The 21,331-nt window shown below is 37.9% G+C and overlaps 1 protein-coding gene across 3 annotated transcripts in view; it reads right to left on the reverse strand.

The window, feature by feature from the left end:
* Window positions 1-9,030: 9,030 nt before the first annotated feature.
* The window catches only part of TMLHE (trimethyllysine hydroxylase, epsilon), an 84,596-nt gene continuing 72,295 nt past the window's right edge, over window positions 9,031-21,331 (reverse strand). For all 3 annotated transcript variants that reach the window (XM_030305545.1, XM_030305546.1, XM_030305544.1), the window contains 2 exons: window positions 11,764-11,902; window positions 9,031-11,366 (listed from right to left, as the gene is read on the reverse strand). In XM_030305545.1, the coding sequence (XP_030161405.1) occupies window positions 11,235-11,366; window positions 11,764-11,902 (271 nt within the window). In that variant the 3' untranslated portion in view covers window positions 9,031-11,234. The remainder of the gene's footprint in view (window positions 11,367-11,763; window positions 11,903-21,331) is intronic.

A 21,331-nucleotide genomic window follows, 5' to 3' on the forward strand; every position in this document is an offset into this window, starting at 1 on the left:
CCACCCCCCTTCTTTTGTGGCCGCGCTTTTGCTGCCATATGTAAGGAACTGTTGTGTAGTTAAAGCCAGGGGGATTTATATCTATGTTTTATTCCAAGAGTTTCATAGTTTCATCGCTTACGTTTGGGTTTGTGATCCGTTTTGGAATTCATTTTCACACGTGGTGTGGAACTGGAGCCCACGTTCATTCTTTTTTCTGTCAACATTCAGTTTTCCCAGCACCGTTTGTTGAAGAGATTGCTCATTTCTCCATTGAACGGTCTGGGCCCCCTTGTTGAATATCAACTATTCATAAATCTATGGGTTTATTTCTCACTGTAAATTCAAAAACATTGACTTACATGTCTACCCCTATGCCAGTACCACAGTTTACGATTGCTGTAGTTTTGAAGTAAGTTTTGAAAGTGGCACGTGTGGATCGCACAGCTTTGTTCTTCTTTTCCGGATTGTTTTGGCTGTCTCTGTCCCTTGCATTTCCATATAAATTTAGGATTGGCTTTCACGTCTGCAAAAGGTCACTGAAAAGGTTTTTTAAACGTTTTAAATGTTTATTTACTTTTGAGAGTGATAGACAGAGTTCAAGTGGGGTAGCAGCCGAGAGAGAGGGAGACACAGACTCTGAAGCAGGGTCCAGGTTCCGAACTGTCAGCACAGAGCCTGATGCAGGGCTCAAACCCACAAACTGTGAGATCCTGACCTGAGCTGAGGTTTGCCACCTAACCAACTAAACCACCCAGGCTCCCCGATCATTGAAATTTTGATAGAGACTGTATTGAATCTATATATTGCCTTCGAGATTATGGCCATCTTAACAATATTAAGTATTCATATCACTAAAATAGAATGGCTTTTCATTGATTTAGGCCCTCTTTAATTTCTTTCAGCAATGTTTTCCTTTTAGCAAATATAATCTTGCACATCTATTGTTAAATTTATTCCCCAGTATTTTATTATTTTCGATGATATTGTAAAAGGGATTCCTTTTAGCTTTTTGGTAAGTTTTTATTTAAATGTCAGTTAACATATGGTGTATAATTAGTTTCAGGTGTGCAATATAGAGATTCAACACTTCCATAAAACATCTGGTGCTCATCACTTGTGCACTCCTTAATCCCCATCACCTATTTAACCCATCCCCCCACCCATCTTCCCTCTGGTAACCATCAGTGTATTCTCCTTAGTTAAGAATTTGTTTCTTGGTTTCCCTCTCTTTTCCCATTCTATGCTTGTTTATTTTTTCTTTTTTTTAAACGTTTATTTATTTTTGAGACAGAGAGAGATTGAGCATGAATGGGGGAAGGTCAGAGAGGGAGGGAGACACAGAATCCGAAACAGGCTCCAGGCTCTGAGCTGTCAGCACAGAGCCCGATGCAGGGCTCGAACTTATGGGCCACGAGACCATGACCTGAGCTGAAGTCGGATGCTCAACTGACTGAGCCACCCAGGTGCCCCTATTTTTTTTCTTAAATTCCACATAAAAGCGAAATCATATGGTATTTATCTTTCTCTGACTAATTTTGCTTAGGATATTATTCTCTAGCTCCTTCCATGTCATTGCAAATGGCAAGATTTCATTCTTTTTTATGGCTCAGTAATGTTCCATTCTATTTATGTGCAAACCCCATCTTCATAATCCATTCACCAGTCGATGGACATTTGGGCTCTTTCCATAACTTGGCTATTGCAAAGAATGCTGCTATAAATATCAGGGTGCATGTATCCCTTGAAATCAGTATTTTTGTATTCTTTGGGTAAATACGTAGTAGTGCAATTGTGGGATGTAGGGTAGTTCTACTTTTATTTTTTGAGGATCCTCCACAATGTTTTCTAGAGTGGCCTCTCTGTTACCCCCATCAACAGTGCAAGAGGGTTTCCCTTTCTCTGCATCCTCTCCAACACCTGATGCTACTTCTGTTGTTAATTTTAGCCTTTCTGAGAGGTGTGAGTTGATCTCTCATTGTAGTTTGATTTGTATTTCCCTGATGATGAGTAATGTTGATCCTTTTTTCATGTAGCCATCTGTATGTCTTCTTTGGAAAAACATCTATTCATGTTTTCTGCCAATTTTTTAATTGGATGATTTGCTTTTTGGGTATTGAGATTTATAACTTCTTTATAGATTTTGGATACTAACCCTATATCAGGTATGTCGTTTGCAAGTATCTTCTCCTATTCTGAACACTTGCTTTTAGTTTTGTTGATGGTGTCCTTCACTGTGCAGAAGATTTTATTTTGATGAGGTCCCAGTAGTTTATTTTTGCTTTTGTTTCCCTTGCCTCAGGAAACATATCTAGTAAGAAGTTGCTATGGCCAGGGGCACCTGGGTGGCTCAGTCAGTTAAGCGTTCGGTCTTTGGTTTTGGCTCAGGTCATGATCTTGTGGTTTGTGAGTTTGAGCCCCACGGTGGGTTCCATGCTGGCAGCATGAGGCCTGCTTAGGAGTCTCTCTCTCTCTCCCTTTCTCTCTGCCCCTCTTCTCATCATGTTCTCTCCCTCTTTTAAAATAAATGAATAAACTTAAAAAAAAAAAAAGAAGTTACCATGGCCAATAAAAGTAGTTATTGCCAGTGTTCTCCTCTCAGATTTTGATGGTTTCCTGTCTCATATTTAGGTTGTTAAACAATTTGAATTTATTTTTGTGTATGGTGTAAGAAAGTGGTCCAGTTTCATTCTTTTGCATGTTGCTCTCCAGTTTACCCAACACTGTTGAAGAGATTGTCTTTTTCCCCTTGGATATTCTTTCTTGCTTTGTCAAAGATTAATTGACTATAGAGTGGTGGGTTGACTTCTGGGGTTTCTAATGTCTTCTATTGATCTATGTGTCTATTTTTGTCACAGTACCACATTGTCTTGATTACTACAGTTTTGTAATATTACTTGAAGTCAGGAATTATGGTGCCTCCAGCTTTTCTTTTCTTTTAAAAGGTTGCATTGATTATTCGGGGTCTTTTGTGGTTCCATACATGTTTTAGGATTGTTTGTTCTAGCTCTGTGAAAAGTGCTTTTAGTATTTTGATAGGGATTGCACTGAATGTGTAGATTGCTTTGGGTAGTATTGACATTTTACCAATATTTTTTCTTCCAATCAATGAGCATGGAGTGTTTTGCATTTCTTTGTGTCTTCTTCAATTCCTTTCATAAACTTTCTATAATTTTCAGAGTACAGATCTTTCACCCCTTTGGTTAGGTTTATTCCTAGGTATCTTATGGTTTTTGGTTAATTTGTGAATGGGATTGATTCCTTGAGTTCTCTTTCTCAGAAAGAGAGAGAGTTCATTATGAACTGCAACAGATTTCTGTGTGTTGATTTTATATCCTTTGACTTTACCGAATTCATGTATCAGCAGTTCTAGCAACTTTTTTGGTGGAATCTTTTGGGTTTTCTATGTAGAGTACCATGGCATCTGCAAAGAGTAAAAGTTTGACTTCCTCCTTGCATTTTGGGTGCCTTTTATTTCTTTCTGTTGTTTGATTGTTGTGGCTAGGACTTCTAGAACTATATTAAATAACAGTGGAGGAGCCAACATTCCTGTCTTGTCCCTGAACATAGAGAAAAAGCTCTCAGGTTTTCTCCATTGAGGATGATATTACCTGTGGGTTTTTCATATTTGGACTTTATTATTTTGAGGTACGTTCCCTCCAGACCTACTTTCTTGACAGCTTCTATCATGAATGGATGTCGTACTTTGTCAAATGCCTTTTCTACATTCACTGGAACGATCATATGGTTCTTATCCTTTCTGTTATTGATGTGATGTACCACATTGATTGATTTGCAAATACTGGACCAACCTTGCCTCCTAAGCAAATCCCAGTTGATTGTGGTGAATGATCTTTTAAAATGTATTCTTGGATTTGGTTTGCTAGTAGGATTTTTGCATCTATGTTCATCTGGGAAATGGGCCTGTAGTTTTCTTTTTTAGTGCAGTCTTTGGTTTGGGTATCAGGGTAATTCTGGCCTCCTAGAATTAATTTGGAAGTTTCCCTTCCATTTCTATTCTCTAGAATAGTTTGAGAAGAATAGGTATTAACTCTTCTTTAAATATTTGGTAGAGGGGGCACCTGGGTGGCGCAGTCGGTTAAGCGTCCGACTTCAGCCAGGTCATGATCTCACGGTCCGTGAGTTCGAGCCCCGCGTCAGGCTCTGGGCTGATGGCTCAGAGCCTGGAGCCTGTTTCTGATTCTGTGTCTCCCTCTCTCTCTGCCCCTCCCCCGTTCATGCTCTGTCTCTCTCTGTCCCCCCCAAAAAATAAATAAACGTTGAAAAAAAAAATTTAAAAAAAAATATTTGGTAGAATTCACCTGTGAAGCTATCTGGCCCTGGACTTTTGTTTTTTGGGAGATTTATTACTGATTGAATTTCTTTTCTGGTTACCAGTCTGTTCAAGTTTTCTAATTCTTCCTGTTTCAGTTTTGGTTGTTTATATGTTTCCAGGAATTAATCCATTTTTTCCAGGTTCTCCAAGTTGTTGGCATACATTTTCATGATATATTCTTATAATTGTATTTCTGTGGTGTTGGTTGTTATTTCTTCTCTCTCATTTGTGATTTTATTTATTTTGGGTCCTTTCACTTTCCTTTTCAATAAGTATGGCTAGGGGGTTACCAATTTCATTATTTTTTTTCAAGGAACCAGCTCCTGGCCTCATTGATCTGTTCTAGTGCTTTTTTATTTTCTATATCCTTTATTTCTTCTCTAATCTTTATTATTTCCCTTCTGCTGGCTTTAGGCTTCATTTGTTGTTCTTTTTCTAGCTCCTTTAGGTATAAGGTTACATTGTTTATTTGAAATTTTTCTTGCTTTTTAAGGTAGGCCAATATTGTTATACACTTCCCATCTTGGGACTGCTTTTGCTGCATCCTTAAGGTTTTGGATTGTTATGTTTTTTCATTCGTTTCCATGTATTTTTTTAATTTCTTTGATTTCCTGGTTGACCCATTCATTCTTTAGTACTATATTATTTAACCTCTATGTATTTGTGGTCTTTCCATTTTATTTTCTTGTGGTTGAATTCAAGTTTCACAGCATTTTGGTCAGAAAAATATGCATGGTATTATCTCAATCTTTTTGTAGTTTTTGAGGTCTGATTTGTGACCTAGTGTGTGATGTATTTTGGCAAGTGTCCCATGTGCACTTGAAAAGAATGTGTATTCTGCTGTTTTAGGATGGAATGTTCTGAATATATGTTAAGTCCATCTTGTCCAGTGTGTCATTCAAAGTCATTGTGTTCTTGTTGATTTTCTGCTTAGATGATCTGTCCATTGATGTAAGTGGGGTGTTAAAGTCTCCTACTATTATTGTATTATTATCAATGAGTTTACTTATGTTTGTTATTAATTGTTTTGTATGTTTGGGACCTTCCAAATTGGGTGTATAAATATTTACAATTATTAGGTCTTCTTGTTGGATTGTCCCCTTTATTGTGATATAGTGCCCCCTTCATCTCTGTTACAGTCTTGGTTTAAAGTGTAATTTATCTAAGTATTGCTACTCTGGCTTTCAAAAGAAAGCCATTTGTATGATATATGTTTCTCCATCCCCTAATTTCAATCTGCAGGTGTCTTTAGGTCTAAAATTTATCTCTTGTAGGCAGCATTTCGATGGGTCTTATTTTTTTTTAATCCATTCTGACACCCTATGTCTTTTGATTGGGGCATTTACATTCAGAGTAATTTTGATAGATATGTACTTAGTGCCATTTTATTACATGTTTTGCCATTGTTTCTGGAGATTTTCTCTGATCTTTCCTTGTCTTTGTCACTTTTGGTTTCTCCTTTGCATTCAGAGAATCTCCTTTTTGCAGGGCTGGTTGAGTGTTCATGATCTCTTTTAGTTTTTGTTTGTCTGGGAAAGTGTTAATCTCTCCTATTCTGTAAGATAGCCTTACTTGATAGAGTTTCTTGGCTGTGGATTTTTCCCATTCAGCACGTTGAATGTATCATGTTAAGTCCTTCCTGGCTTGCTGAGTTTCATTGTGAAATCTCCAGCTAGTCTTATGGGTTTTTCCTTGTAAGTTAAGGAATTATTTTGTCTTGCTGCCTTTAGGATTTTTCTTTATTGCTATATTTTGCAAATTTAATTACAATATGTCTTGATGTTGGTCTGCTTTTGTTGATTTTGATAGGAATTCTCTGTGCCTCCTGGATCTGGATGTCTGTTTCTTTCCCCAGATTAGGGAGGGTTTCAGCTATTATTTCCTCAAATAAATGTTCTGCTCCATTTTCTCTCTATTCTTCTTCTGGGACTCCTATAATATGAATGTTACTATGCTTGGTTGAGTCTCTGAGTTTCCTAAATCTATTCTCATGTTCCATAATTCTCTCTTTTGTTCAGATTCATCATGTTCCATTATTTTATCTCTTATATCACTTCTTAATTCCTCTGCTTCTTCCATCTTGTGTTCATTGCATCAAGTCTGTTTTGAATCTCATTTATTGCATTTTTCAGTTCTGTTTTTTGCTCAAATGATATTGGTGATGATGATAAACAATTACTAAGTACTATTTATTGTGTACTGCTCACTATGGTACTCACTTTATACACATGACCTCATTTCATTCATCACAGCTTTATTAAGTAGATGACATTTTTAGCCCCACTTTGCAGATGAAGAAACAGAGGCTCAAGGAAGGAAAGTGGCTTCCCCAAATTTACCAGGTTAGTCAGAGGCAAAGATAGAATTCAAACCCAGTTTGGTTCAAGTCCATGCTCTTCCTATGACACTACTCTGCCTCAGTCAAGGCATCAGAGAGGGAGCTAGAAAGCAGAAGCTGAGAAGATACTGAATACCTGAATTGGATGGAGTGGCCATCATCAATGGGACAAAGGATCAACCATGGAGAAAGGTGGGGCTAGCAGAGAAAAACCTTCACTGACTTCACAGGTTCACCATAGCATTGACCCTTGTGATCTTCACTTGTGCATAGGATAAATTACTATGTTTATCTACCTATAAAAAAGTAGGTTAGAACACCACTATGAAACTAACATGGCTTACCTAACTTAAGCCACCAACATGGCTTAAGATGATTTTCACAATTGTTAAAGATGCCTTCCAGGAAGGAAGCTTGGATTCCACTAATCAAGCTAATACTTTATATTCTGGTCCAGAAGTGCTCTGAGCAAGATGGAGGACAAAAGCCAGACTCACTGCTTAAAGCCAAGGAGTAGGATAGAACTACCCACAAACCCACCAACCCCTGAATGTAAATCTGACAACAACGAAAGAGAACCAAAAAATAAACTACTATCATATCTGCCAGGGTCTTTGGCTGTGGTGAGCTGTAGGCTTAAGGAAGTGAGGGCACAGACATGGCCCAACTTTACAACTAAGCCACCAGCTGGCCCTGTGAGTAGATCTTCAATATGCCCTAGAGTTTCCTGGGGCAGTGATGGGAATATTTCCTGTAAAATGGTTTTGACCTAACAACTGACATATTTTGCACAGTGTAGAAAGAAGGAAAAAGTACTGAATGGATTGATTTCCTTCTATCATCAACCTTCTACCTTTGGAAGAAGTAAAATTAGAGAATGTGAAAAACACTTCTTTTTAAAAAGTGGGGGGGGGGGGTTGGATGTTTACAAACTATTTGTAAAACATCTAGATATTCTTATGGTTCTCTTAAGATTCTGTTGGAAGGAATTTAATAATGAAGATGATGATTACTATCTATGAATGATCAGCTAGACTGTAAATATGCACAAGGGAGAAGTAATTAATATTTATTTTGGAATATGGAATATTATTTTTTTTTGCTTTTTACAACTCACTTTTATTTATTTTTTATATTAAATATAATTTATTGTCAAATTGGTTTCCATGCAACACCCAGTGCTCATCCCAACGGGTGCCCTCCTCAATGCCCATCATCCACTTTCATGAATTAAAAGCAGTTTCTGTGGCCAGATTTTTGAGGTTCTAACAACCTCTGACACTTATTTAGCCATGTGATCTTGGGTAAACCACTTAATCTCTCATTGCCTCTATTTATTCATTTATAAAATAGGTTGCTATGGGGATTAAAAGCAGTTATAACAGTGTCTGGCACACGGAAAGCACTATGAAAGAGTTAGCTATTATTATTGGTCATCATTATATGCTGTAAACGTCTTATTTAATAATTACAAATTTGTTAGAAAAACCTGTGAGGTAGGTATTTTCCTTACTCTACTCATATGAGAAAACTTAAGCTATGAGAGGTCAAACAAAATTACAGAGTGACAGAGCCTTTAGATGTTGCCTAGTCCAAGGCCTCCCTCCATTTTAAAGTGAAGAAAAGGGGGTGTCCAGGTGGCTCAGTCAGTTGAGTATCCAGCTCTTGGTTTTGGCTCATGTCCGTGATCTCACGGTTTGTGGGCTCAAGCCCTGTGTTGGGCTCTGTGCTGGGTTGGAGCCTGCTTTGGATTCTCTCTTTCTCCCTCTCCCCTGTCCTCTCTAAAAATAAATAAATAAAGTAAAAAAATAAAGTGAAGAAGAGAAAACTGAAAAGCAAACTATAGCTAAAATAGAGCCTAGAACTCAACAACAAGGCTCTTCCCTTCAGTGATTCTCAAACTTTGATGGGCACCAGAATGCCCCAGAGGGCTTTCCAAAACGCAAACTGCTGGATTCTACCCCCACAGTTTTTGATTTAGTAAGTCCAGGGTGGGGACTGAGAATTTTCATTTCTAACAAGTGCTCAAATGATGCTGATGCTGCTGGTCTATTTTGGGAACCACCATAACACACCATAGTTTATCCATCTTTTTTCCTTTTCATCAAGGACTACACAGGTTGTGAGGGCACAGAGCACTCATACAGAAATGGGAACCAGTGATGAACCTAAGAAAAAGACATAGCTAGCAGCAAAAGGGTAGAGAGAACAATAGTCCTGGTTTGTGTGGTACTTTCCCAGTTTTAACACTAAGTTCCGAAGCCCAGGAAACCCCTCAGTCCTGAACCCTCCTTAATAGTTTGTTACTCTAGATGAAGGTAAACAAAAGTGCTGGTTAACTGCCAAACACAAAAGGACATATTTACTGAGAACATGGTAATTTCTGGTGAATTTATTTGAAAATGATTTATTAATTTATTCTTATTCCAACAAATTTGTATTATGTAGTGATTATGTTAGGTGCTATGGAACACTATGATAGGCGCAGTGCTCCTGACCCACGGATCCCATCCCACCTTAGCAAAAGGTAAAAGTAACTTCACACTGAGCTTGGTAGACAGAGACTCCATGCTTACATATTCAGGGACACAAGAAAGAGATGTAAAAAAGAAACATCTCACAAAGAAAGTTTTCAATGCACCATGGGCAATACTCAAATGATTACCTTCCTTCTTTCTTCCTGTGAAAAGAGTACATTGTAGAAAAGTATGGATTGAAAATTTAGGCAAGTGAGGGTGAAATAATTAATGAATCAAGGTCCTAGGTGAGACAGAAGGTAAAGGAAATCCTTTAGTGAGAAAGACTGATCTGTATCCCTGTCTCTCCAGAGCCCTGAATATGTGATTTGCTTGTTATAAATCAATGCTGACTGTAGTTAAAATATAATTTTCAAGGCTAAGTTAAGCAAGACTTCAAAAAAGGTAAATATCCTGATGAATACTAATGGTGACATATTTCAGGAGTATATAACAGTAGGGAGAATAGACTGCATGTTAAAGTGTTACTTCTGCTCTGATTGCTAACGGGTATATTCTTTAAAACCTAGACTTAATTATCAATCTTTTGACCTAAGGATGACAAATTTCATGAAGACCCTTAAAGATTCCTATATACTACAAATAAAATGGAGAAATATTTTGAGAACATACTTTAGGACACTGGATGAGTCAGTAAGATAATGCATAAATTACTAAATGTGAACTAGGGACTCTTTGTGAATATTAGATTAGACTCTACTCTCTATCAGAATATTGGTTTTGATTTGTGACTTCTATCCTCACTAATAATGCTTTTTTTCCTCTTGTGCACATAGTAGCCTGGATTCTCTTTCATCATTCTATAGTGGTCAATGAAGTTATTGTACAGCTTCACTTTCAATGAAACCTAGGGGAAAATAAGCCTCATACCCATCTCTCTGTCTCTCTACCCATATGTAAAGGAAGCCATTAAAAAAATAAAAGAAACAAGGTATTAAACTTAACCCTGTCAAATCTTAGCAATTAAAACGTGTAATATTTTAAGAGAAGAAAAAAAAGATCAGCAGAAATGGAGAAAACAGATTGCATCCTAAATTCCGTCAAAAGAAAAAATGCAAGTTTGGATAGTGATGTCCAATTCTTTGGAAGCACATTATCTATCATGATGAGTTCACTGAACAGTCTTACAGACTATCCCTCTGTACTCTCTTGTGGCGTATGTGTGTATATATGCATTATCATATGGAACCTCAGAAGTCTCTAAAAACTTTCTGTAATTATCCCTCACACAATTATTGAACTGATGGTTTTGTTCCACAGGAGCTATTGTGACTTCATAGTTTAACTCCTCAAGAGATGACGTGGATGGAGATAACTCTTCTTGTAAGATACAAACACGTGTTTGTATTTAGTTACTCCCTTATCACAGAGCTTGTGTTATGAAGCAATTTCTGTAGTATATGTAGTTATAGGACACTGTAGGTATAAATGTAGGGTTTCAGTTAAACTCTTTAATCCACAGGTCTATGTAAAGGACTGTCCTAAGGTATCCTTCAGCTCACTGGTTCTTAAAGAGTGGTCTGAAAACACCTGTAAGGATCCTTGAGACCCTTTTAGTGGGCCTGTAGTTTAAAAACTATTTTTATGATAACACTAAGGTGATATTTGCCTTTTTAACTCCCATTATCTCATAAATGTACAGAGGCTTTTCCAAAGGCTACCTGATGTGTGATGATGTCATCTCTCTGATACTGAGAGGGATGTGTGATTTTGTGTTCTTGAATTTTAAACATTTCTCAGTCTTAATATCTAATACAGTTAGTATCAATAGATATAATCCACATCCAAGAACTTTTTGGGGTCCTCAATGACTTTTAATAGTGTTAACGTGTCCTAAGACCGAACATTTTGCTTTATCCTGCTTTATAAAGGCTTTGGTATTCCTAAAATGCTTTCCTTTCTAACTGATCTAGTTGCAACTTCTGTTTTGTGTGATGAGATAAAGAGACAATTTGAAGTAGATATTGACACAATATTATTCTGCTGATATGAAATTCTGGTAGGCAGGGTGTCGGGTGTGTTCATAATCCTAATGCTGTCAATTTTAAGCCTGAAGCCCCAAGAGACGAGCAGTGTTTAATACATCATCCCTTGTTAAATAGCAGCCACAGAGTTGGCGATAGCCAGTGAAGGATTCCCTGCCATGTAGGACACGCCAGTTGTCTATAAATAGAACCTGTGAATGGGCAAAAACAGAGAATAAAACACCATCAGAACAAGGGCAGACCAAAGGAACTCTAAATCAGAAGAGATCACTTAAAAAAAGCTTTAGGTTGTTCTCTGACTACATTTGATGACATGTTTTTCTTTTTGAGATTAAACAAACATTTGGAACTTAGGATGTGCATGGCCCTGCAGCAGGCTGGGTGGAAGTTACAAAGATAAGTTACAGTAGGTAATAGGTCCTGCACTTGACAAACTTGTTTCTTGAGTATTCTTTTACTCAAGAATACTTGAGTATCTATTGAGTATCTACACTGGCTTCATTTTATTGTTATTTGACATCTTTAAATCAAAATTATTTGACATCTTTAAATCAAAATTATTTGACATCTTTAGAGTTTGGCACCCACCCTGCCAGGCTTTAGTTTGACCCAAAACTCATTCTCAGGTCTCCTCAACTCTACTGTCAGAGTCCGGTGTGCTGTATACCAACGATGGACAACATCATAAGGCACAGTATTGATGACAGCTCTGTCATAGTTGTTGTATCTAAGATGAAATCACAAGAAGAAAAGATATCCTCAAACACATGTTAAAGACACCTTTTGCTTATTGAACAATTCTATATAAGGCCTTTTCTATATTCATTACTTGTCCTAGATAAGGTGAGAATAAGTCAACGTTTTCTTAGGAATATAGGACTGTAGAGAGGAGCTCCACTGCCTATTGACCATATATATATTTTTTCTTTGGAGAATCTGGGGGTAGGAGATAGAAGTAAGTTCTAGCTGGTTTCTCTTCTTAGGATATGATGTTTTATCTAAAGTACATTCTCTTGGCCAAATTTTACAGAAGCACTGGGGAAATATCTGAGCTTTCTATTCATCAAGCTGAGGTGGGCAAGAGAGGTGATACTAACATGGCTTTATTTTTAACAGAATGACTTAGAACTTCTAAGTGTTTCCCTTTGGGGGGAAAAGCCAAGCTATAGCTTAGTGGACAGTTTACCCAGGGATCTTCATTAATTCATTCATGTAACTCTAACATTTATATGAGCAGCTCCTATGTGCTAGGCGATGTCAGGTGTTAAAGACACAATGATGAACATAGCAGATGTGACCCCAGCCTTTGGGGAGTTTGCATTCTATTAAGAAAGACAAATGAAGGGGCGCCTGGGTGGCGCAGTCGGTTAAGCGTCCGACTTCAGCCAGGTCACGATCTCGCGGTCTGTGAGTTCGAGCCCCGCGTCGGGCTCTGGGCTGATGGCTCAGAGCCTGGAGCCTGTTTCCGATTCTGTGTCTCCCTCTCTCTCTGCCCCTCCCCCGTTCATGCTCTGTCTCTCTCTGTCCCAAAAATAAATAAACGTTGAAAGAAAGACAAATGAAGAACAAGTAATAAATACATAGATAGTTACAGATGCTATAAAGAAAAAATACCGTAATGTAATAAAAAGTGATTGGGAAGTCTATTTCAGATGGAGTGTTAAGTGAGGACTTTTTTGAAGAAGTGATATTTAAGCTGGTACCTGTATGATAAGAAACCAACAATGTGACATGCTGAGGGAAGAGTGTTCCAGGAAAGAGGAATAGCAAGTAAAAAGCATTAGGATGGAAAGGAGTTTTATTATGTTTGAAGAACAGCAAGAGGGCCATGTGGCTGGAGCTAAGTAAGCAAGGGGAATAATAGGAAGGAATAATGTGGAGGAGATGGCCATAGGCCAGATCATGTATAACCTTTTAGGCCATGGTAAGGACTTTGGGTTTTATTCTGAGTACTATGGGAAGCCACTGAAAAGCCTTTGCTAAAAATATTGGATTTTTTTCTGTCTTTTTTTTTTTTTTTTTTACTTAAGTCAAATTAACCTTTTACTGAAGTATAGTACATATACACGAAAGTACATAAATCATAAGCCTGATGAATTTTCATGATGTGAACACATTCCTTCCCCTAGCATCCAACTCAATAAACAGATCATTACCCATATCCCAGAACACTCCCTTGTCCCCCTTTCCCATCTTGTCTCTCCCCTAACTCAAGGATAACTACCATCATGACTTCTGTCACCAAAGATTAGTTTTGCTTGTTTATAAACTTTATATAACAAAAAATACTACAGAATGTACTCTGCTGTGTCTGGCTTATTTCATTTAATATATTTGGGAGATTTATCATTGTTGTGTTATAGAGAAGTAGATCATTTATCCTTCATGCTGTATAGAATTTTATTTTGTGACTATACCATAATTTATTCATACATTCTACTGTTGATCGATATTTGAGTAGTTTCCAGTTTGGCACTTTACAAATAGTGCTGGTGGTGGGGCGCCTGGGTGGCGCAGTCGGTTAAGCGTCCGACTTCAGCCAGGTCACGATCTCGCGGTCTGTGAGTTCGAGCCCCGCGTCAGGCTCTGGGCTGATGGCTCAGAGCCTGGAGCCTGTTTCTGATACTGTGTCTCCCTCTCTCTCTGCCCCTCCCCTGTTCATGCTCTGTCTCTCTCTGTCCCAAAAATAAATACACGTTGAAAAAAAAAATTTAAAAAAAACAAATAGTGCTGGTGGTGTTGATCCTTGATGGCAACATAGGAAACTCCCAAACTCACCTCCCCCCATGCACATACCAAATCTATAGCTACACATGGCGAAACTTCCTATGAAAGAAATCCAGAAACTAGCTGAGTGACTCCTAAACATTGGGCAAATGAAAAAAAAAAAAAAAAACTCACATCAAAATGGGTGGAAGATGCTGAGACACAATCTTACTATAAACCCCACCCCTGGTGCAGTAATTAGGAGGGAACTCAATTCCAAGCTTCTCTCTGAGGACTGAAGAGTTAAAAGTTTCTTAATTGGCTGTCTACCCAAAGGCTTAGTGCAAGGGAGCATACAGATATGCTCAGATCCTGGTCCTGCCTAGAAAGAAATCTACTTGTATACTTTAAAAGCTGCTAACCAAGAGTCTGGCTTCTAATTAGTTTGCATCTAGGTGCTGACTGAGATCCTCCCTTTTGGGAGACTGACAGGTCTTGACACGCCATCAACTACTGGGAGGCACTAAGAACAAAAAAAAGTGGCTTAGACAATCATATAAGTTTGAGAAACAACCAAGAGCTAAGGCTGAGCTGATTTATGAGATCCATCTCCTACACAAGACCACTCTGTCAAGAGTGGGAGAGGTGGCTGTTTTATGTTATATGCAGGAACCAACACAGAGTGAAAAAAAATGAAGAAACAGAAGAATATGTTCTAGCAAAAGAACAAGGTAAAACTCCAGAAACAGACCTTAATAAAATGGAGATAAATGGTATATTTGACAAAGGGTTTTTAAAAATGGCCAAAAGATGCTCACCAAGGTCAGGGGACCAATGCATGACAAAGTGAGAATTTTAACAAAGAGATAGAAAATGTTAAAAAGTAACAAACACAAATACACGCTGAAAAATACAATAACTGAATTTACAAAGTTAATAGAGCAGACTAGATAAAGTGGAAGAAAATATCAGCAAACTCAAAGGCAGAAAAGTAGAATTCATTCAGAGGCACAGAGACCCCTTCCCCCTCCAAATCAACTCAAGGAAGTCCACACCAAGATACATAGTAATTAAAATGGCAAAAAAAAAAAAGAGTGATAAAGAAATTTTAAAGCAGCAAAAGAAAAAAGACAGTTAAATACAAAAGAAACTCCATAAGACTATCAGCTGATTTTTCAGGAGAAACTTTGCAGGAAAGAGGGAGTGGAACGATATATTCAAAGTGTGAAAAGGAAGAAATCTGCAGCCAAGAATACTCTATCCAGCAAGGCTGTCATTCAGAATAGAAGGAGAGAGAAAGTTTCCCAGATAGACAAAAACAAAAGGGGTTCATGACCACTAAATCAGCCCTACAAGAAACATTAAAAGGGGCTTTTTGAACAGAAAGGAAAGACCAAAAGTGAGAGTACGAAAGTAAAAAATAAAAGCATTAAAAATAAGTATTTCTCTAAAAATCAGTCAAGGGATTCATAAAAGAATGTAAAATATGACACCATATATCCAAAACATGGGGAAAAGAGGGGTAAAGAATTGGTTCAAACATAGATGGCCATCAACTTAATATAGACTTCAATATGCAGAAAATGTTATATACAACAAAATCATAACCACAAATCAAAAACCAGTAATAAATATGCAAAGAATAAAGAGAAAGGAATACAAGTGTATCATGAAAGGAAACCAATAAAGCATGAAAGATTGTTGTCTGATTGCTGAGGCTAAGACTTCCAGTACTATATTAAATAGTAATGGTAAGAGTGGATATCGCTGTCTTCTTCATGACCATAGAGGAAAAGTTTAATTAGTTCTTCCCCATTGAGGATGATACTATCTGTGAGTATTTCATATATGGCCTTTTGATGTTGAGTTATGTTCCCTCTCAACCTACTTTGTTGTGGGTTTTTATCAATAATGGATGCTGTATTTTGTCAAAGGATTTTTCTGTATCTATTGAGAGGATCATATGGTTCTTATCCTTTCTTTCATTAATGTGGTATATCACATTGATTGCTTTACAAATATTTAACCACTCCTGCAGCCCAGGAATAAATCCCACTTGGTCGTGGTGAAGAAGTCTTTTAATATACTGTTGGATTCAATTTGCTAGTATCTTGTTGAGAATTTTTGCATCCATGTTCATCAGGATATTGGCCTATAATTCTCCTTTTTAGTGGGGTCTTTGGCTTTGGAATCAAGGTAATGCTGGCCTTGTAGAATGAGTTTGGAAGTTTTCCATCCATTTTTTTTTGGACCAGGTTGAAAAGAATAGGTATTAATTCTTTATTTTTTAAAAAAAATTTTAATGTTTATTTTATTTTTGAGAGAGAGAGAGAGAGAGAGAGAGAGAGAGAGCGCAAGCAGGGAGAGGCAGAGAGAGAGGGAGACACAGAATCCAAAGCAGGCTCCAGGCTCTGAGCTGTCAGCACAGAGCCCAACATGGGACACGAACCCACAAACTGCAAGATCATGATCTGAGCCGAAGTTGGACGCTTACCTGAATGAGTCACCCAGGCCCCCCTTAACTCTTCTTTAAATATTTGATAGAATTCACCTGTGAAGCTATCTGGCCCTGGACTTTTGTTTTTTGGGAGATTTATATATATATAAAATTATAAATTTTTAAATAACATTTATATAATTTTATAAAAATTATAAAAATATATAAAATTATATATAATATAAAATTATAATTTTACAAAAATTTTAAAATAAAATTTATATAATTTTATAAAAAATTATAAAAATATATAATTATATATAATATAATATATATATATATGTAAAATTTATTGTCAAATTGGTTACCATACAACACCCAGTGCTTATCCCAACAGGCGCCCCCCTCAATGCCCATAACCCACTTTCCCCTCTCCCCCACCCCCATCAACCCTCAGTTTGTTCTCAGTATTTAAGAGTCTCTTATGGTGTGCCTCCTTTCCTCTCTATAACTTTTTCCCCCTTCCCCTTCCCCATCATCTTCTGCTAAGTTTCTCAGGATCCACATATGAGTGAAAACATATGGTATCTGTCTTTCTCTGCCTGACTTATTTCACTTAGCATAATACCCTCCAGTTCCATCCACCTCGCTGCAAATGGCCAGATTTCATTGTTTCTCATTGCCAAGTAGTATTCCATTGTATATATAAACCACAACTTCTTTATACATTTGTCAGTTGATGGACATTTAGGCTCTTTCCAAAATTTGGCTGTTGTTGAAAGTGCTGCTATAAACATTGGGGTACAAGTGCCCCTATGCATCAGCACTCCTGTATCCCTTGGGTAAATTCCTAGCAGTGCTATTGCTGGGTCATAAGGTAGGTCTATTTTTAATTTTTTGAGGAACCTCCACACTGTTTTTCAGGGTGGCTTTTTGGGAGATTTTTGATTACTGATTCAGTTTCTTTGCTGGTTATGGGTCTGTTCAAATTATCTATTTCTTCCTGTTTTAATTTCAGTAGTTTGTATGTTTCTAGGAATTTGTCCATTTCTTCCAGATAGCCCAGTTCGTTGGCATATAATTTTTCATAATATTATCTTATAACTCTGTATTTCTGTGGTGTTGATTGTGATCTCTCCTCTACCATTCATGATTTTATTTTTTGAAACTGTTCTCTTTTATTTTTGATAAACCTGGTTAGGGGTTTATCCATTTTATTAATTCTTTTGAAGAACCAGCTTTTAGTTTCGTTGATCTGTTCTGTTTTTTGTTTGCTTGTTTGTTTCCATATCATTTATTTCTGTTCCAATCTTTATTATTTACCTTCTTCTGATGGTTTTAGGCTTTATTTGGTGTTCCTTTTCTAGATGCTTTAGGCATAAAGTTACGTTGTATATTCGAGATTTTTCTTGCTCCTTAAGGTAGGCTTGTATTGCAACATACTTCCTTCTTAGGATGGCCTTTGCTGCATCCCAAAAGTTTTGGACTGTTGTGTTTTCATTTTCATTTGCTTCCATGTACTTTTTAAAATTTCTTCTTTAATTTCCTGATTAACCCATTCATTCTCTTTTTTGAATTTAAATTCAAGTTAGTTAACATACAGTGCAGTATTGGTTTCAGGAGTAGAACCCAGTGATTCATCACTTCCATAATACACCCAGTGCTCATCCCAACAAGTGCCCTCCTAATGCCCATCACCCATTTATTCTTTAGTAGGATGTTCTTTAACCTCCATGTATTTGCAATCTTTCCAATTTTTTTTCTTGTGATTGACTTCAAGTTTCATACAATTGTGGTCCTAAAATATGCATGGTATGATCTCAGTCTTTTTTGGTACTTGTTGAGGGCTGATTTGTGACCCAGTATGTGGTCTATTCCGGTGAATGTTCCATGTGCCCTAGAAAAGAACGTGTATTCTGCTGCTTTAGGATGAAATGTTCTGAATATATCTGTTAAGTCCATCCGATTGAATATGTCTTTCAAAGCCATTGTTTCCTTGTTGATTTTCTTAGATGATCTGTCCATTGATGTAAGTGGGGTGTTAAAGTCCCCTACTAGTATTGTATTATTATCAGTGAGTTTTTTTATGTTTGTTATTCATTGATTTATATATTTGGGTTCTTTCAAGTTTGAGGCATAAATATTTACAATTGTTAGATCTCTTGAAGGATAGGTGCCTTAATTATGATGTAATGCCCTTCTTCATATCTTGTGACAGTCTTTGGTTTAAAATACAGTTTTTTCTGAAAAAAGTTATGGCTATTCTGGCTTTCTTTGACATCCATTAGCAAGATAGATGGCTCTCCATCCCTTCATTTTCAATCTGCAGGTGTCTTTAGGTCTAAAATGAGTCTCGTGTAGGCAGCATATAGATGGATGTTTTTTAATCCTTTCTGACACCCTATATCTTTTGATTGGAGCATTTAGTCTATTTATACTCAGAGTGATTACTGAAAGATAGTAATTTAGTGCCTTTGTGTTACCTGTAAAGTTGGGTATTTCTGGTGATGTTCTCTGTTCCTTTCTAGTCTTTGTTGCTTTTGGTCCTTTTTTCCCCAAAGAGGCTCCTATAATATTTCTTGTAGGGCTGGTCTAGTGGTCATGAACTCCTTTAGTTTTTGTTTTCCTGAGAAACTATCTTTCCTTCTATTCTGAATGACAGCCTTCCTGGATAAAGTATTCCTGACTGCATATTTTTCCCATTCAGCACATTGAATATATCCTGCCACTCCCTTCTGGCCTGCCACATTTCTGTGGACAGGTCTGCTGTGAACCTGATCTGTCTTCCCTCATAGTTTAAGGACTTTTTTCCCCTTGCTGCTTTCACACTTCTTTGTGTATTTTGTGAATTTGACTATGATATGTCTTGGTGATGGCTGGCTTTTGTTGAATTTAACAGAAATCCTCTGTGCTTCTTGTATTTCCATGTCTTCTGTTCCCTTCCCCAGGTTAGGTAAGTTTTCAGCTATAATTTACTCAAATAATCCTTCTGCTCCTTTTCCTCTCTCTTCATCTTCTGGGACTCCCATTATATGAATGTTATTATACTTTAAGGAGTTGCTGAATTCCCTAAGTCTAAATTTGTGATCCAATACCTTTTATTCCCTCTTCTTTTCAGTTTCATTATTTTCCATAATTTTATCTTCTATATCATGCATACATTCCTCTGCTTTGTCCACACTTGTTGTCTTGGCATACATCTGGGTTTGCATCTTGGTTATAGCATTTTTAACTTTGGACTGACTAGTTTTTGGTTCTTTTATCTCTTCAGTAAGTGATTCTCTAGTGTCTTCTATGCTTTTTTCAAGTCCAGCTAGTATCCTTATAATTATTGTTTTATATTCTAGTTCAGACATCTTACTTATATCTGTATTGATTAAATCCATGGCCATTGCTTCTTCCTGTTCTTTCTTTTAGGGTGAATTCCTCTGTCTTATCATACTTTCAAGATATAAAAAGGAAACTAGATTATAGATGTGCTTTGGTATGCTTGTTAAAAGAAACTAGATTAAAAAAAAGGTTTTTCTAATTGCTTTTTTTGTATCCCAAGGGCAGGGGGAACCAAAGGAAGCTAGATCGTATTCCCTCTAGAACTGATGCTTTGTAGCACTCTATGATCAGTACACCTGGTGCCTGTGAGGGTTTGTGCTGGTCTGCTGGGGGTGGGGCCTTCTGCGCTAATTCTTAGATGGATTTGCCCTAGTGAGGATGTACCTGTAGGTTGCAGGGGGGTGGGGCTTGGTGTAAGTGGCTCTGGCCTCCACTTGGTGGCACTGTTTTGCTCATTGAAGTAGGTCAGTGCTGATGGGTGGGGTGAAAATGGCATCGCCCTATTTTCATCCCTGGATTGGGGAATTCACACCCACCTCTCTTCAGGAGGCCCTCACAGAAGAACAATCACCTCTCTTGTGTCTCTGGCTTCCACCAGATCTCCGCATTAACCCTGCTTGCATCTGAGCTGTCTGCCTACCAGGCAGCACAGCACTCCTGTGTTTTATCTCAGGCACACAGCTGGGTTTCAAAACTCCGTATTTTAGGGGCGCCTGGGTGGCTCAGTCGGTTAAGCGGCCGACTTCCGCTCAGGTCATGATCTCGCGGTCCGTGAGTTCCAGCCCTGCGTGGGGCTCTGTGCTGACAGCTGGGAGCCTGGAGCCTGTTTCAAATTCTGTGTCTCTCTCTCTCTGACCCTCCCCCGTTCATGCTCTGTCTCTCTCTGTCTCAAAAATAAATAAGCGTTAAAAAAAAAACAACTCCGTATTTTAGAGATCTGCATGGCGGGGACCCATGCTGACCCTCTGGGGGAGGTTCTTGCTGTGCTGTGGCCAGTGCTGGCTTGTCCCAGAAACCGGTTGCACAACCATGCAGTAGTTCAGAGTTTTTGGTAAAGCGTAGCAGAAAGCCAGCACAAAGGCTTGTTGCCCTCAGCCAGTGTTCCTGTTCCTATGTTAGTGAACAGGGTAGGTCAGTGGCGTCTGCCAGGTCTTTTGCCCCTAAAGAGGCTGTGCAATCTCTCCCAAATGCGCTCCAAGCAGGGTAACTGCTTCTCCCTGTGAAACCCAGGAGATCCTCAGACCACGAATTTTTACTCTCAGTCCTTAGATTTATTTCTTCAGTGTTCAAAATGATTTTCATTGATGACTGACATGAATATAAAGGATTTATTAAAATTTAGTACCCATTTATGATGTAAAAAAATCTCAGGAAACTTGGAAGTGAAATTCATCCAGAATATAAAAGACATCACCAGCACTTAAAAAAAAATTTTTTTTAAACATTTATTTATTTTTGAGAGTGAGAGAGACAGTGTGAGCAGGAAAAGGGCAGAGTGAGAGAGAGGGAGACACAGAATCTGAAGCAGGCTCCAGGCCCTGAGCTGTCAGCACAGAACCCGACATGGGGCTTGAACCCATGGACCGTGAGATCATGACCCAAGCTGAAGCTGGACGCCTAACCGACTGAGCCACCCAAGTGCCCCTAGACATCACCAACACTCTTATAGCTAATATCATACCG

This window comes from Lynx canadensis, chromosome X (assembly GCF_007474595.2).
Source record: "Lynx canadensis isolate LIC74 chromosome X, mLynCan4.pri.v2, whole genome shotgun sequence".
NCBI classification, from domain to species: Eukaryota; Metazoa; Chordata; class Mammalia; order Carnivora; family Felidae; genus Lynx; species Lynx canadensis.